Below are 17937 nucleotides of genomic sequence, written 5' to 3'. Positions count from 1 at the left end.
TTGCCACTGCTGCTGGCTCCTAAAATTCGGTGATTTTCAGGATGTTTCCCAGACCCAAGCTGGCACCTGTTGTATTAAACAGATTTACAACTATATTTATATATATTACAACAATACATTATAACTGTATACACAATACAAAAATACTTCTATATGTCAGCAATATATTGTAACATTTGCATTACCGAGTCCATTCTCTTAGTATTCTCCAACCCTCTCCTGGGTTCTTCAGAGTTCATTCTCTCCAGGGATTCTCCAACCCTCTCCTGGGGTCTACCCGACTGGGTTCGGTGCTCTTCTGGGATTATTCATCCCCTCCAGGGGAAGTCACTGTCTTCTTCTGGGACTCTCCTGGTCCTCACTGCAGCCTTCTCTGGTCCAGCCTTCTCCTGATTCTGGCAATCTTCTCCTACAGCCTTCTCCTTGTAGCAGTCTCCTTAGATTTTGCAGTCTTCAAACTCCCCTCCTCACAGCTCCTCGCTGTTGTGCCACTTTCTCTTAATTGGTTACAGGTGTGTATGCCACTTGTTCTTAATGGGCCCAGCTGCAACTCATTGGGGAATACTGTGCCCCCTTATAATTTTCCCTACAGGCACCGGTGGAACGTGGGCTGGTTTGATATGTCATGGGACTCCTGCGATGTGCCTTATATTTCTCTTTATAATCAGATTATTTGGATTTTCTGAACACTCTGCCCCAGTTATTGGCGGTTTTTGGCTGTCCTGCAGGGCTCTCCCTGGCCTCCCCAACTGGCAGGATTTTTTGGGGTGCAGCGAATCCTGGGACCAGGGAAGGGTCCCTTGGTTCTGCCTCTCAGATTACACTCCTGCCTCAAACAGCACCCAGCTGCCGAAGCTGCTCTCACCACATTTATGGCCTTAAATTTGTCTCAAATGTGCAAATCCCTCATCTGACGTAAAAATGTTTAGGAATATTTTAGTGTTTTTTGTGGTATTTATTGATTAAATGCCCAGCTTGCTGGCTTTAACCTGTCCATACCTCACCCTCTGTTGTTTCTGTAGCTACAGGACCTTGTGACTTTTCATTTATCTGCCACTGTAGGGCAGGGGCCTCTCAAAGTGTTGGATTCACCCTATCACCCAAGAAGCCTTGTTGTCTCCTTTTCAACAAAACTTTCCTTGTTATGGAATTCAAAAACATTGATAAAAATTTGTTATTTGACTCCATAAAGATTTTTCAAATGACAAAGTGTGACTTTACACAGTAAGGCAGTGCTATTTTTTAAGTCTTTCCTTGCTTTGTTTTCCCCCCAAGGGTGCTGGGTTGTGCTGCCAGAAATCATGAGCAGTAATATCCACATTTGAAGTGGGTGGATATAAAATCAATTGATGCACAGGGGAGCAGTGACAGTGGGCAATGCTCACTCTGCTCCACTGCATTTCCTTTGCAAAGATTTATATTAAATCTAAATATTAAAATCGATTAAAAAGAGTAAAATTAAAATTTAATTAATAAAATGAATTTTAATTAGTATTAATTAATTAAATTAATGTTAAATATTAATATCGATATTGATTTTCTGTTGTATTGTCATTTCCTCCTTCCCAAAAAAAAAAAACACCAAAAAATCTTTGCAAAGCTGTGATTCAAGTCCAATTGGAAATTGCAGGTGCAGCAGCAGCCACTGTGGTGCTGGCCCAGCTTGGTGTTGCACTTTGTGTCTGTCTGTCTGTCTGTCTGTCAACAGAGCACACAGCAATTAAAAGAACAAAACCAGGGCATTTTCACCCACACATCTGCAACTTTCTTCCCAAAATCCCCACACAGTTTAATCTTCTTCACCCTGAGAGAGGGGTTGGGATCTGTGTTGTTTTTGTCAGAGTTTGATGCGTGGCCCTGGAAATGATTGGGGAATTCAGGAAAATGCAGAGACACAAAAGCAGCTCACAGAGGTCTGCTCCTGCCAGGTGTTTGTTTTACAGGGCTGAGCTGTTCCACATCACACAGCTCTGAGGTCCTGGGGCCCCTTGGTGGGTTTGCCATCTCTCTGATGCTGCTTTTTGCAGGTTTTGTGTGTTTAAAATGTTCCAAGTGCTCCAGACGTGGCACAGCTGCCACATGAGCTCATTTCACTGCTCAGAATGATGCAGCACTGCCAGACAATTCCCTTTCCTTAACCTGGAAATAGAGGAACTTTAAAAAACTTGTAAAATAGAGGAGTTTTAAAAACTTTTATTCCATTTTCAGTCTCATGAGAAAAATGAGACAATACAGATGTTATAATTCACATCATCACATTATCAGATGTTATAATTCACATTATCCAGAAGCTGAGTATTTCTTAATTACAAACACTATAAGTGTTTCTTAGTCTATCAGCTTTTTACTACACTATGTTGTAAATACTTTAATCATCTAAAACTTTTTGTGAGTCTTACTGCAATGTATCTTTCAAATTCTATTTTTCCAAAGTACCTAGGCTATCCTTTGAAACCTTTTAAAACTCTATTTCTCTCTCAACAATGTCTGTCTTATTCTCTAGCATTCCTAAGTCAGATTTTTTTATCCCAAAGTTTACATATAAATACACACTGTGTGGGCCTTCTGTCAAGCCCTAAAATCTCTCCCCAAATCCATGTCCCACACAGCACTACAGTGATGCAACAACCTGAAATGTAAATAATGCACTGCCGGAGATGTAGAGCTCTCACAAAACTGGCAGGAACCACGAGAAGCAGCTGTTAAAAACACAGATATTGGTTATTATCCTAGTGAATGAATACTCTACACTATAATAATATAGTAAAAATGATCTGTCAAATCTGGGAAGCTTTCACCACTCGAGCCAGGTGACTCAGCTGATCAAATTCATCATCCTATTTTTTCTGGTTTTTTCCTTTATCCCCAAGGGCTATAATCAGAGCTAATTGTGGGCCTTCAGACTCATTACTGGAGAAAAAACAAATCTCTGCTGCCTCATTAATGAACTGAGGGCTGAGAGAACCTCCAGGAAAGGATCCTGGAGACAGACCCAGCAGATTTAAGGGTTAATTCACTGCACAAACCCAGCACTGGCTGAACCCCTGACAGTGTGCATCAAACTGCTCTATTTTTATAACTTAACCTCTCCCGCTCTGCAGCAGTTCATCAGCTCTACTTTATGCACACGTTATGAATGTTTATAAAGATATTCATGAACGACCTTGGGGCTCACAATACCAGATTTTTGGGGGCTGTTCTTACTCCCCTTCCTTGCTGCTGATGCCCTCAGCTCCTGGATGAGGCTCCCTGATCCCTTTTTCCCCCTCTGAGATGGGGCTGTTGCTCCAACAGAGTGACTCAGCTAAGCTGAATTATTGACTTTTCTCCCTGAATTTGAATATTTTGCCTGTACATGGCATCAAAACACAGGATATTCTGTAAAAATATACAGGCTCACACAGGAATCCATATTAATGACACATAAAGTTAGCTAATCACTTTCAAGTACTTTGCCAAATTCTGTGATAAATCAAGATTCCTCGCAAAGTGTAAGCCCCGACTTTTCCTGTCAGTCTCATTGCTTTATATATACCATTAATATTTATCCATGGATCTGTGTATGGGAAGAAATATCACATGAAAAGCACCCTGTGCCCTCAGCAGAAAGTTAAAATTGTTGTGCTGTCTTGGTTTGAAAAGACAGGTGTCTGTTGAGGAAGGCAGGAGTCTCCCTGAAATGGAAAATGTCAACCCCCTCCCTCTGAATTATTATAATTTTGAAATTAAGGGGCTCTCAGGCAAAGATATGGGAATAGGAGTAACAGTTCTTTATGAGGGAAGAAAAGAAAAATAAAATAAACAATGCAGTGATACAAACCAGCACTGCCAGAGTCAGAGCATGCCCTGCCCCCTGTGTGTCAGGGTGCTGGCACAGCCCCATGCCATGGGGGCTCAGCCCTCCTGCAGTGCCAGCTGTGCTGCTGCTGGAGCAGGGATCCTGCACAAGGGGGGAGTTTTCCTCTGAAGCTCCAGTGGTGGTTTAGATGGGCCTGGTCTTCCTCTGGGAATGCAGTGGAGAAGAAAGCTGCTGCTCTGGGAATGCAGTTGGAAAAAGGCTGCTGCACTGTTCCCAATCTCAGAGTCTATCTGGATAGGAATGCTCGGCTCCTCCCCCGGGGCGGAGCTTCTCCCCATGGGATGATGGAATTTTATCAGCCATTCAGGGACACTCATTGGCCCATGAACAGAAAATGTCTCCTGGAAGGAGGATGGGTTTGTGGAAGAGATAAAGAAAACTGCCCCATGAACAGAAGATAGCTGCCCCAGCTGGTTCCAAGAGCTGGCAATAGACCACACACCCCCAGCCACATCTTGCATTGCACCCTAAGACATGTGCATATTGGGCAAATGTGGCATTCACATTCTCTGAACAGAGAGAGACATAATTCTCTCTCACAGGATATTTCCTGGAGAAGCACAGAGAGAATAAGAGAAAACAATTCTCATCTGTATTCTCTGCTCCTGTTTGGCACATGTGGAATGTGTTATGGAGATTGTCTACCTGAAGGGATTTGGCAATTGGGTTCTGCTGAGGATTATTTTGATTCCTTGGCCCATTGGGTCAAAGCTGTGTCCTGCTTGTCTCAGACAGTCACAAGTTTTTCTTTAGTATAGCATAATACAGTATCTCTTTAGTATAGTTATAATATAATATTGATGTAATATAGTATCGTTAATAAAGCAATTGTTCAGTCTTCTGAATTAATGGAGTCAGATGCCAGTCATTCTCTGTGTCAGGGGCACCCAGCATTTGACAGACAAATGGTTTTATTGTAGAAATATATATTTTAGGCATTGAAATAAAATATCTCCCTGAAAACTTTCCTTTTGCACATTCTCTCACAGGTGATTATCATTTAGGGTTCCTGCTGTGGAAGACTCCCTGTGTCTGCACATCCAGTGCCTGCATGGTGCTTTTGGAAGGGGCTCCTCTCTGATCCCAGGCTTCTCCTGGGAGAGCTCCTGCCAGCTGCCAGAATGATTTCTTGGCCTATTTGCTGTGGTTCTAAAACACAGAAAACACCAGTGAAATCAAATAAATGCATTTTGCATGAGTGCTAAGACCTGGTTTTAAGAGAAAATCTCCTTTAAGTGCTCTTATCTCAGCTCTAATTTCCCATCCTGTGACATTTCACGTTTTTCCTCCATGCTTGGTTTGATTTTCACTCACAAACTGTAACTGTTACTCTGTGAAGGGACAGGTAAAAATTGTGGGTTTTTCATCCCAGGCCACTGCAAATTGCTCTGTGTTCAGATCTGAAGGTGTGAAAGGGAACAGCTGAGAAGGAACTACAGCCCAGCAAAGGTCAGTGACTGACTGGGGAAATCCCACATGGGTAAGGTTTGGAGAGATCCAAAACCTATTTTATTATTTAAGAATTCTGTACTAGTAATCCCTGTAAGCAGGAACAATGTGACTTAGTTTATGTACTTTATACAGTTTTATTTGATTTTATTTGGTTTTATTTATTATTTGTTTTATTTAATATTGGTTTTATTTGATTTCATGCTGGAAATAATGGGAATAGCACTTTTGTAAAGGAGGAGAGAGAGGTGAATATTGCACAATTTGTAGCATTTCTGAGTGTCAGATGCCTCAGATTGCCTCTTGTTCTCTTGCAGATCTGTGAAAGAACCAGGATTAAACCCCAGATTCTAAAATGGCTCAGAGGAATCAAGTGCTTAAAGCACAATCACCTTAATTTGAACATATGACAAAATAACCACAACACATCAAAACTTTGAAATCTTCCTGATTTTCTGAGACATTCAAATCTTCCTAAGGCCCTAAACCTGCTGTTCTGCCCTGCCCCTGCACCTTTTAGCCTTATTAATCTCCAAGAACATACTGAAAATGAGATTTCTTTCCATTTTCCTTCATTCCTGGTCTCTGAGTGTTGCACTTAATGAGACAGATAACATTTAAAGCCTGGTGTGACAGTTTTAGGAGTAATTACAGCACATTAACATGAACTGCTGTGGGGTTTCAGCTCCCAACGTGTCACTGTAATGCCCCAACACCCAAATACCTGGGGAGGTTGGTGTCCATGCTTTGTGTTGCTGTTTCCAGATATTTTTAACTGAGATCATCATGAAAATCAGCTTTTAGGGAGCACTCAGCTGCTTATTTTATACCCAGCTGATTATTGGTTGGGTTCTACAGCCCAGAGCAGAATGGAACATGTGCTTGAGGCTTTGCTGCAGGATTGCTTAGGCTGTGATAAATCCAGCAAAGCTGGGCTGGAGCAGAGGCCTCTCAATTGTCTGGTGAAATGAGGAGCCTCTGGAATTGTCTGTTCTCTGATCAGGGGCTGGAAGAGCCAAAATGAGAGATGAGGGACTCCAGGGGCTCTCCAAAATGCAGTTTGTTGTATCCAAAATGCAGTTTATTGTATCCAAGGTGTCACAGCAGCCCAGGATGGTGGGTGGCAGAGCTGTGCCCACAGCTGCCAGCCCCAGCTGCAGGCAGCCCTGGAGACCCTTTGGGTTTGGTTACAATGCATTATAGACTTTTCTTTGCTGAGCATCTTCATACAGCAGAACCAATCTATACCTTAACTATTATCTATAGCCTGTCATAACTGCTGTAATTACCATATTCATGTTACTGTTCTCCAGTCACTAAAAGTCAGTACATTACAGGCAAAGCTAGAAGTTGTTTTTCAGTTTTCTTGCAGTGGAAAATTCTGAGACCTTTTTTCTACTTGCAACTTTGCTGACTTGTTTGCCTGTGCTCTCTTTCTGCTTGGTAAAAACATCTTCTTGTTTGGGGTGGGTTTATCCTTTGCTCTAAGCCATAAAAACGCCTTCTAACTAACACACCCTTTGCCTCCTTGGTTATCCAGTGAGACTGGCTCAGCAATTCTTTTCTTCTCTATCAAAACTTGCTTCCATCTCTATTCCTTCATCAGACTCTACATTTAAAAATCTTTCTGCTAAGCATCCATATCTGTGAGACTTTCTTGTCAAACTTTCACCCTTCCCAACAGGGGGCAGAGGAAGCAGCTGCAGAGCTCAGATGGTCACAGATCGATGGTGCTGCAGGCACAGGGGTGATCCAGGGCACAAGGGATGGCAGAGGGCTTCACTCCATCCACGATTCACACAGAGGAGTTGGGACAGGGCTAAATTCCCTCAGCTGGTCCTGGAGTTATGCTGGTTAAACACAGCATGGAAATCACCTGCTAACAGCAAACAAATTCCAATTATTGTGCACTCCCTTGCACTGATTAAATCAAGGTTTTAGCCCAAAGTTATCAGCCCCAATTATTGTGCACTCCCTTGCACAGGTTAAATCAAGGATTTAGCCCAAAGTCAGCAGCCCCAAGGCAAGGGGTGTCCCCTCTCTCATGGCCTTACTCTGGGTACCTGTGAGGACATCCAAGCTTGAATTCTCACTGAAGGAGAATCTGTGCAATCTCTGAGTAACTGCAGAAAGAGAAGAGGACTTTTTTTGGTTACTCACTGGAAGACAGCATGTCCAATTCACATTGTTTTCATGGGCAACAAGGCAATTCCTCTCCCACTTTGCCTTGCTGCCCATTAAAATAATGTGAATCACACAATGTTAACTTTTAAAATTTTATTGCTCAGCCCTGTGCTTTCTTCAATCCTCTGCTCCTTTTGGGTGTTACACTTATCAGGTTTTCACATATGTGGTGTTCAAAATTAACTTGTGGTAACTAAAGCAGGTAATTAATTAGGTAAATGTGCGTTCATTCTAATCATTTGATTAGTAATTCTAAAAGAAAATTACGGTTTTAATGTGATGACCAAACTGGATTTAAGTGTCAGATTTTGTTTGCTGCATTTCAGCTGGAGTTCTGGTTTACAGAGCTTTATTCTTTTTTATGAGCAGGCAGTGCTGGGTTTGTTTTGCAGTACAGAACTGTGCTGCAGTTGATGTCACATTTATCCATTCCATCAGTTAGAATGTGATTCTGAATGCTTGGACACTTTCACTCTAAATTTCATAAGGCAAACAAAACATTTGCAAAAGAAAACTGTTAAAACCCCAAACCCTACCACTTTTTGTGCTGATTAAATTGAATATCTGTGATTTGCCTGGCAGACTTCTTAATCATCAGGGGATGCTTATGGACTGTTTAACCTCCTACCTGGAGGATGAAAATGTTATTTTGTTGTGGGGTTTTCTCAGATTGGAAAATCTTCATCTCTGACAGGCCAAGGTTGCCAGGCTGTGTGAGCACACCGGTGCAGCTGGTGCATCTCGAGCCCAGCTCTGCTCATTTTTATCTCCCATCCCTTTTCTCTAGAATTTTCACAGTATTCCTTGTTATTTTTATTCTTCAGATATCCAAGTGAAGCCCTAAATGATACAAGAACAGCAATCCTTTAAGTGGAGCCTATGAGGAATGGATATTTTCCTGCTTGGCAGAAATCTGTTTACTCTGCTGCCTCCATTGCATCCCAGTGTCACATTCGTGTGCAGTTTATTTTTGTGCCTCTCAACATCTGCTCTTTTTTGCTTTCCATGGTGCTGCCTCTCCTCCAGGCTGAGAAATGGCCAGGTTTTGTTGGTGGGATTCTCCCTCCGTGGTCCCTGCAGTTTGCGAACAGTTTTGGTTCAGAGATTTGTGTATTTACTGCTCTGCAAAACGCTGAGTGTGCCTCCAACAGCTCATTTTCTGATTCCTCTGTAATGCAGAGCACGGGGGAAGAACAGCTCAGTGAGAGGAAAATAAATAAATCAGCTGTTTCTAAGAGGAAAATAAGGGCTGTGGTCTCAAACCCAGAAGAGTGCAAAAGCAAGAAATGCAGCAGGTGATGTGGGCAGAGCAGATTTATGATTTATTGCTGCATTCCTCCAGATACACATTGCCAGTAAACACCATTTATATGTATTTTTATATATATTGTCACACAAATTTATGAGTGGCACACTCTTTATCTATCCAATTTGCCAGTCCATATGTGTAATGGTTGTAGTTTTTTAAAAGAAATTGTATTTAAAATTAATTATTTAGACTTCTGTGGCTTGTGCTCTGAAATACTGGCAAGATTGCCTTCAGCCTTTACAAAACAGTATCAGTAGTACCTGAGCTTTAAATGCATGCTTAAAATTGTCTGAAGTTTGCATTTGTATCAAGGTATTTCAAAAATAAAATAAAATTTTAGAAAATGTTAAAGGATTAAAGGACAGAAAATACTGAACAAAAAAATCAGATAATTTCTTAGTAGGAAATGGGAAAGACAACTGTTTCTGCTGTCATAACTTCAGGTTTTGGAAGAGAGAATTTTATTTAGCTGTAATTTTTTTATTTTTTATATTTTATTTACCTGCAATGATTTATCTCACCTGTCACTCATGTGGAATGTCACCTGCCTGTTCCTGCTGCAGGTTGTTCTCATGTTCTCACACACAGAATGTGTTTTGAGCTCCCTCTCACACCTCAGCAGGAATTATCCATGAGAGTACAGACCCCTCTCCTGCAGCAGGAGTGCATCCCCGCTCAAAGCTTGCGGGGGTAAATTCTGGTCACTAATGAAAGCTGATTCATGAAATAAACTGTCCTGGGGTTTGCAGGTGAGATTTAATGGAGTGCTGAGCACAAGGGATTGTGGTGGTGTTCACAGGGGTCTCAGGTTGAGGGAAGAGATGAGGATCTGACTCCATGTTTCAGAAGGCTGATTTATTATTTTATGATATATATTACATTAAAACTATGCTAAAACAATAGAAGAAAGGATTTCATCAGAAGTCTAGCTAAGAAGAGCAAAAGAAAGAATAATAACAAAGGTTTGTGGCTCGGACAGAGAGTCTGAGCCAGCTGGACTGTGATTGGCCATTAATTAGCAACAACCACATGAGACCAATCAAAGATGCACCTGTTGCATTCCACAGCAGCAGATAACCATTGTTTACATTTTGTTCCTGAGGCCTCTCAGCTTCTCAGGAGGAAAAATCCTAAGGAAAGAATTTTCCACAAAAGATGTCTGTCTGATGCTGTTCAAGTTTTGCTGCTTCTCCCTCAGGACCACGAGCATCATTCAGGGAATGACCACCTGACAAAAGGCTAATTCTGGTTAATTGTGCTCCCTGATGATGTTCATCAATAAAGGAGTGTCACCCCGATTTTTTAAGATTTTCTAAGCCTTCTGATGTTTGCATTCTTGTAACGAACTTTCTCACACGCTTTCTGTAAATAACTCATTGTTTTGCATTCCTTTATGGGAGAGGAGAAATTTGATGAGCTGTTGGTTTGTCCAGTGTCATTGGAGAGGTGGCACTGTCACCCTCCAACCCACTGCCACTTTTGCAAATCTATAAATGTCGGAGTCAGAAAATAAACTTCCCTTTTTTCACCTTAAGAACAACGGTGTGAGCACGTTGTGTTATTTCGTGTCCTACAGTGACAAAGGAGCGAGAGCCTGGGCTGGGGAGGAGGATGGGCTGGTTTGTGTCCTTTAGGGACTGGTTTGTGTCCTTTTGGGTTGGTTTGTGTCCTTTTGGAGCACTGAGTTCATTTTAGGGCTGGTTTGTGTCCTTTGGGGCTGGTTTGTGTCCTTTTGGAGCACTGAGTTCATTTTAGGGCTGGTTTGTGTCCTTTGGGGCTGATTTGTGTCCTTTTGGGGCTGGTTTGTGTCTTTTGGAGCAGTGAGTTCCTTTTGGAGCTGGTTTGTGTCTTTTGGAGCAGTGAGATCCTTTTAGGGCTGATTTGTGTCCTTTTGGAGCTGGTGTGTGTCCTTTGGGAGCACTGAGGTCCTTTTGAATCTGGTTTGAGTCATTTTGGGGCTGGTTTGTGTCCTTTTGGGGCTGTGAGGTCCTTTTGGAGCTGGTTTGTCTCCTTTGGAGCTGGTTTGTGTCCTTTCAGAGAGTGAGGTCCTTTTGGGGCTGGTTTGTGTCCTTTTGGGGTTGGTTTGTGTCCTTTTGGAGCACTGAGTTCCTTTTGGAGCTGGTTTGTGTCCTTTTGAGTTAGTGAGACCCTTTTGGGGCTGGTTTGTGTCCCTTTGGGGTTGGTTTGTGTCCTTTTGGAGAGTGAGGTCCCTTTGGAGCTGGTTTAGGTCATTTTGGGGCTGGTTTGTGTCCTTTTGGAGCTGGTTTATGTCTTTTGGAGCACTGAGTTCCTTTTGGAGCTGGTTTGTGTCTTTTGGAGCTGGTTTGTGTCCTTTCAGAGAGTGAGGTCCTTTTGGGGCTGATTTGCATCCTTTTGGGGTTGGTTTGTGTCCCTTTGGGGCTGGTTTGTGTCCTTTCAGAGAGTGAGGTCCTTTTGGGGCTGGTTTTGCATCCTTTTGGGGTTGGTTTGTGTCCCTTTGGGGCTGGTTTGTGTCCTTTTGGAGAGTGAGGTCCCTTTGGAGCTGGTTTAGGTCATTTTGGGGCTGGTTTGTGTCCTTTGGAGTGCTGATGTCCTTTTGGGGCTGGTTTGTGCCATTTTGGGGCTGGTTTGTGTCCTTTCAGAGAGTGAGGTCCTTTTGGGGCTGGTTTGTGTCCTTTGGAGTTTTTGTGTCCTTTGGAGCAGGGAGGGAGGCAGTGCTCACTCTGAGCCTGGCTCTGTCACACCTCAGAGGCTTCAGCTGCGCCTCTGCCAGTGAGGCTGAGCAGAGCCAGGGAGATCAGAAATAGAAAGCTGACATGTTTTGGCTCCAGGGCCATTGAAACAGCAGGAGAACTCACTGAAGTGTCTCATGAAACTCACTCAAAGAGTGCACCTTCATCCTTTCCCTCTCTCCTCCTCTCAGTTTGTCAACACAACTAATCACAAACAATTTGATTTCTTTCAGCATTCCGATTTCAGTGGTAGGAAACAAAACTGGATTTGAGATTGCTGTTGTGTTCTCTCCTTTGATATTGAGCCTCCCTGTCATTGAACATGCCAGCAATTCAGGATTCTCACTTCCTATCAGACACAATTGTGTTGCATTACCTCACAAATGTGCCGTGAAACAGTAGCTTGGACCAAAAAAATAATGCCATTTGTTCTTTTTCAGGCACAGGTTTATGTGCTATTAAATTCATCAAGTTCCCTGTAATATCTACTGAAACTCTTTCGACAAAGTTTTCCCTCCCAGTGACAGCAGTGCTTCACAGAGAGCTCTGCATTTTGGTTGTTCTGCATTAAAAACCAAACATTTGATATTTTCACCAAGTTTAGTTGCCAATCGTCTTTGTGCAGATTGGGATTTAAGGTTGCTACAATGCCCTACAAGGTGTTTTAAAACCCCTCCGACTCTGGCATTTGAGAATATGGATATTTCTGAAGATTTTTGTCAGCTTAGTGGTGGCAAAGAGGGTGATGGCAAAGAGGGTGGTAAAGAGGGAAATTAAAAATCAACCAGCAATCAAACTCCACGAAAACCCCCTGAGAAGTTGCTCATAGGGAAGGGCCAATAGATTCAACATGAATGAAGTGTATAAAGTGGGAAATATTATTTATTTTATATGGCCATGACATTTTCAGAGTGCACAGGGTGGGTGAACACCCTGATTCAAAAGTGAATAAAGTGAATAGATTCAGGGTGAATAAAGTGTATAAAGTGGGAAATATTATTTATTTTATATGGCCATGACACCTTCAGAGTGCACAGGGTGGGTGAACAGGGCTCCTGCTACTCACCCAAACATCCAGGAGGGAGAGAAACCATCGGGGACAAGTGTTCTGAGAGTCTGCTGGCCATGGTTCCAGCCTGAACCAGCCCTTCAAACCTGCAAGCAAACGTTGAGGCTGCCCAAAGAAATACCTTGGACAGAAATCAGATTTCATCACTAAAAAACCAAGTTTTCCACAGAAATATGCAAGCAGGGCCAGATATTGTGTCAGTGCCATCCAAGCAGGAGAACCACTCTGTTTAATCTTCTTCTGGAGTTTGTTTGATGCAATGGATCTGACACTCAGAGTGCTGCCAGCATTTCTGGGTGCCAGGGGCAGCTGGTGGCCACCCCAGTAAACACCATTCATATATATTTAATATATATATATTCTATTATATATACTTTATATATATAATAAAATTTGTATATATAAAATATATATAAAATATAAAATGTAAAATAAATATATATAAAATATATAAAAATAAATATATATATTTTATTATGTATATTTTAATATATATATACTGTCACACAAATTTATGACTGACACATAAATTTATCTTTATCTATCCAGTTTGCCAGTCCATATGTGTAATTTTTTAAAAGAAATTGTATTTAAAATGAAATACAAACAATGTTTTTAAAAAAGCAAAATTAAATACAAGCAATATTTAGAATTAAATACAATACAATACAAGCTGGCACTGGAGGTGCCTTTCAGCCCTGCAGAAGGAACCTGGCAAATTTGTTAACCTGGTAAAATGTTAACCTGTTAACCTGTTAACCTGTTAACATTTTAACCTGTTGACCTGTTAATCTGTTTTCCTGTGCCCAGGAAAATGGAGCTGTCATGCTGCCATAGGGAATTTGGCTCTGAGTGAGCCAAATCACCCAGAAATGCTGTCAGGACAATGAGCAGGTCCTGAGTCTGCACAGGAAGCAGTGTGTCCAAAGAGAGGCTGTTTTTATATAATCACCCCTCAGTCTGGAACAGGAATTTAACAGATAATAAAATATCATTTATCTTTAGATATAATTTGTCCCCCAGTGTGTCCGTGGTGTTTAAACTACAACCATCACCTATTATTCCTGGTGTTTTATTTGGTTTTGTCATTCTATAGTACATAAATATTTCGAAATTCAGCCCTTCATTAAGGAATCCTGCACATAATGCGTAAAATTCAAACTGTGGAAGCGTTAGTACCCGGGATTTTATTCAAACTCTAACTTTACAAGAAGCTGTTGCACGAATTTCCTGTGTTTATTATTAGAGCACCTGTTCCACTCAGTATGTAAAAATTAGCAGCCAAATAAATTGTGACTGTGTCTTGATAACAGGATAAGGGCTGAGCTGTGTTTTATGTCACAGACAGTGCTTATCCCAAAACTCAGGGGAAAAAGCATTCTAATTACTCTTAAAGAAATCCTGGTGGGAAAAGCACCCAAATTCTAGTAAAATTGTCTGAAGAAACACAGCACCACCCCTTGCTCACACGGTTTCTGCCATAAACCAGAGTGGGCTCTGAGATTACAGAGCTTTGGGGAAAATTTGGGGGGATGCAAGTGCAGCTCTGCCTGCTCCTGCTCACAGCCACTGCCTCGGGATGGGGCTGCTGCTCCTCCCTGCATCCTGCAGGGCCTGAAGGGATGGAGCTGTGCAGGGATGTTCTGGATGGAGCTGTCCAGGGATGCTGGGATGGAGCTGTGCAGAGATGTTCTGGATGGAGCTGTCCCGGGGTGTTCTGGATGGAGCTGTGCAGGGATGTTCTGGATGGAGCTGTGCAGGGATGCTCTGGATGGAGCTGTGCAGGGATGCTGGGATGGAGCTGTGCAGGGATGCTCTGGATGGAGCTGTGCAGGGATGTTCTGGATGGAGCTGTTCGGGATGCTCTGGATGGAGCTGTGCAGGGATGCTCTGGATGGAGCTGTCCGGGATGCTGGGATGGAGCTGTCCCGGGATGTTCTGGATGGAGCTGTGCAGGGATGCTCTGGATGGAGCTGTGCAGGGATGCTGGGATGGAGCTGTGCAGGGATGCTCTGGATGGAGCTGTCCCAGGATGTTCTGGATGGAGCTGTGCAGGGATGTTCTGGATGGAGCTGTTCGGGATGCTCTGGATGGAGCTGTGCAGGGATGTTCTGGATGGAGCTGTGCAGGGATGCTCTGGATGGAGCTGTCCCGGGATGTCCTGGATGGAGCTGTCCCGGGATGCTCTGGATGGAGCTGTGCAGGGATGCTCTGGATGGAGCTGTCCAGGGATGCTCGTGCTGACGCTGGAGCTGTCCGGGATGTGCTGCAGGCTCAGCGCCCCGAGCCAGCGCGGAGCTGTCCCAGAAGCGCTCCCCGCTCCATCCTCATCCTCACCCAGCGCTGAGCACGGTGGGGCTGCTGTGGCAGGGGGGAATCGCGGCCCTTGTGCTGGCTGGACACACAGCCACACACACACACAGAGCCACAGACACACACAGACACCCACAGACACCCACAAACAGCCACACACACCCACAGCCACACACACCCACACACACACACACACACACACACACACACACAGACACCCGCACATACCCACACACACCCACAGATATCCACGCACTCCATCCCCTGCTGGCTGCGGCCTGTCCCCATCCCTGTCCACTTTGCTGTCCCTCCCTGTCCCCATCCTTGTCCCCATCCCTGTCCCCGTCCCCATTGCTGTCCTCATCCCATCCCTCTCCCCATCCCAGTCTCCATCCCCATCGCTGTCCCCCTCTCCCTCCCCCCCATCCCCATCCCCATCACTGTCCCCTCCCATCCCCATCCCATCCCTGTCCTCTCCCCATCCCATTCCTGTCCCCATACCATCCTGTCCCTGTCCTCATCCCCATCCTCATCCCCATCCCCATCCCCTGTCCCCCTCCCCATCCCCATCACTCTCTCCATCCCTGCCCTTACCCCTGCCCTTATCCCTATCCTTATCCCTGTCCCCATCCCTGTCCTCATCCTTCTACCCTCCCTGTCCCCATGCCTGTCCCCATACCATCATCCCCATCCCTGTCCCCATCCCCATCCCCATCCCCGTTCCCCATCCCCATCCCCATCCCGATCCCACCCCCATCCCCACCCCCGTTCCCATCCCTGTCCCTCCCCGTCCCCGCGCCATCCCCGCGCCCCGCCCGCTCCTCGGCCGCCCCCTGCCGGCGGGCGGTGGCAGCGCGGCGGGCGCGCAGAGCGCGGAGCGGGCGCACAGAGCGAGGAGCGCGGAGCGCTGAGCGCTGCCGCCGGCGCATCCACAGCCCGCTCCCGGCCCCGCCGCAGCCCCCGCCCGGCCAGATGATGAACTTTCTGCGGCGCAGGCTCTCGGACAGCAGCTTCATCGCCAACCTGCCCAATGGCTACATGACCGACCTGCAGCGGCCGGAGCCGCAGCAGCCGCCGCCGCCGCCGCCTTCCGCGGGCTCCCCGGCCGCCGCCTCGGGCCCCGCCGGCCTCGGAGCGCCGGCAGCCGCAGCCGCAGCCCGCGCCCCCCCAGCAGCAGCAGCCGCCGCCGCCGCAGCAGTCGGCGGGCAGCAGCTTCTTCAGCTCGCTCTCCAACGCCGTGAAGCAGACGGCGGCCTCGGCCGGGCTGGTGGACGCGTCCGCCGCCGTCTCCGCGGCTGTCGGCAGAAAGTTCAAGCTGCTCCTGGTCATCGACGAGCCGCACACGGACTGGTAGGTGACCCCCTGCATGCCGCTGCATCATCATCATCATCATCATCACCATCATCCTTGCCCCCGTCCTTGCCCCGTCCTCCCCGCAGGTGCGGCTCACCTGGGGCAGAGCCCCCGCAGCCGGCCCCGCCGAGGGGCTGCAGCGCGGCTTCACGGGCTGGAGGATGGAGCAAAAAAAAAAAAACAACCCCAAAAACAACCCCAGGGAGCCCTGGAGCGCCTGACTAGCCGAGAAATCTGCTTCCCATCATAACACTAAATAAAACATACATAGCGCCCTGACCAAGCATATCCCGTGTTCTCTGGGGAAACACAGAACCCGTGCGTAGGGGCAGGTTGGATTTAGGTGCCCTGGGCAGGGATTGCTGTGCGGAGCCGCTGTGGCGGCGGCGTTGCGTGTGTTAATCCGTGTTTACGAGCCGGTTTGTTTTCACGCAGCTCCCGCTGCTCTGTGCCATTCACCAGGGTGAATGTCCTTCGGGATGCCGGGCACCAGCCCTTGTTCTGCCCTAGCTCCGGGAATTCCTGCCCAAGCTTCATTAACTCGGCCGGTTTTATTTGGGCTGCGTGTTTGGCTCCCGCTGGTAGCATGAAAAACGTGGGATTTTCCAAGTGTGGGACTTCCAAGCCTGGCTGGTACCAGCAGCAGAGGTTATGGCTGTTGCAGACCTGTTTGTGCTGCTGGATGCTGTGCTCTAGAGGAAGGACACCTTCCTATCCATCCCTGCTAACTTGTGTGTTGCCACATCGAGCTGACAGCCCTCTCGTTAGCTGGTGCTAATTACAGTGCAGAAGGTCTCAGCAGTGCCTTAAAATAATGCAGAGTAAAACAAGTCTGTTTTTGTGACACTGAGATCATCCGGTAATGGATTGTGGGTTTAGGGTTTTATTCTCAGCATCTCAAATTTCCAGCCTTGCTGGATGGGCTGGCTGGGCTCGTGCAGTGCTGTGATCTGATCCCATTTGCTTTAAAAACCGTGCTTCAATAAAATACTTAGAACGAAAACTGAAACCTTTAACTATAGCAGATACGTTATTTCTGTTCATATAACATTACCTGTTACATTTTCCAGTCTTTTTCTTCTGTCTGGTTTTGTGGTTGGTTGTGTGTGTGCGGGGGTGGTTTTCTTTTTTTTTTTTTTTTTTTTTTTTTGAAAAAACAAGGTGGTTGTATCGACCAGACTGAGGCAGCCTCTGTAGCTACGTCATGGAGATGCATCCATGGACACTGCTCCCTGCCTTGCAGAAGCATCTCTTTATTTGATATTCTAGAGTGCACAGCTCTCTGCCTGATACATTCAGTAACTGTATTTGCCCATAAGGTTTCTTTCTGGGAGATTTTTCTGTGCTTACTGGAGCCAGTCTGATTATTTTGAACGTGGTTTTCCATACGTGGTTTACATCCCTGATAAATGCACCCCAAATTAGCACAATCTGTGGATGGGGGTGAAGCTTTGAAAGCCCTGCACGGGGAGTTCCCCCTGGAGCACTCCAGTTAGGAACCTCACACATCTACACAAGGTCACTCATGCCTGCTTGCTTTTGCCTTTTTTTTTTTCCTCCTCGTAGTATGTGACATGGATGCGTAGTAGTTCTAGAAAAAACCAGTTTGTTGTTGCACTGGCTCTTTCCTTTCCCAGCAATCACAGTTGTTTTGTAGCAGATTTTAAAATACATTCTGAAAAATGATATC

At 45.4% G+C, this 17937-nt stretch overlaps 1 protein-coding gene across 1 annotated transcript in view; it reads left to right on the top strand.

Moving 5' to 3' along the window:
• Nucleotides 1-15750: 15750 nt before the first annotated feature.
• The window catches only part of SYN2 (synapsin II), a 187686-nt gene continuing 185499 nt past the window's right edge, over nucleotides 15751-17937 (top strand). The window contains 2 exon segments of the mRNA XM_030956650.1: nucleotides 15751-16013; nucleotides 16015-16244. Of these exon segments, the coding sequence (XP_030812510.1) occupies nucleotides 15867-16013; nucleotides 16015-16244 (377 nt within the window). The 5' untranslated portion in view covers nucleotides 15751-15866.

The sequence above is a fragment of the Camarhynchus parvulus genome, chromosome 12 (assembly GCF_901933205.1).
Source record: "Camarhynchus parvulus chromosome 12, STF_HiC, whole genome shotgun sequence".
NCBI classification, from domain to species: domain Eukaryota; kingdom Metazoa; phylum Chordata; class Aves; order Passeriformes; family Thraupidae; genus Camarhynchus; species Camarhynchus parvulus.
The sequence above is the reverse complement of the archived record's forward strand: the minus strand, read 5'-3'. Positions and strand labels throughout refer to the sequence as shown.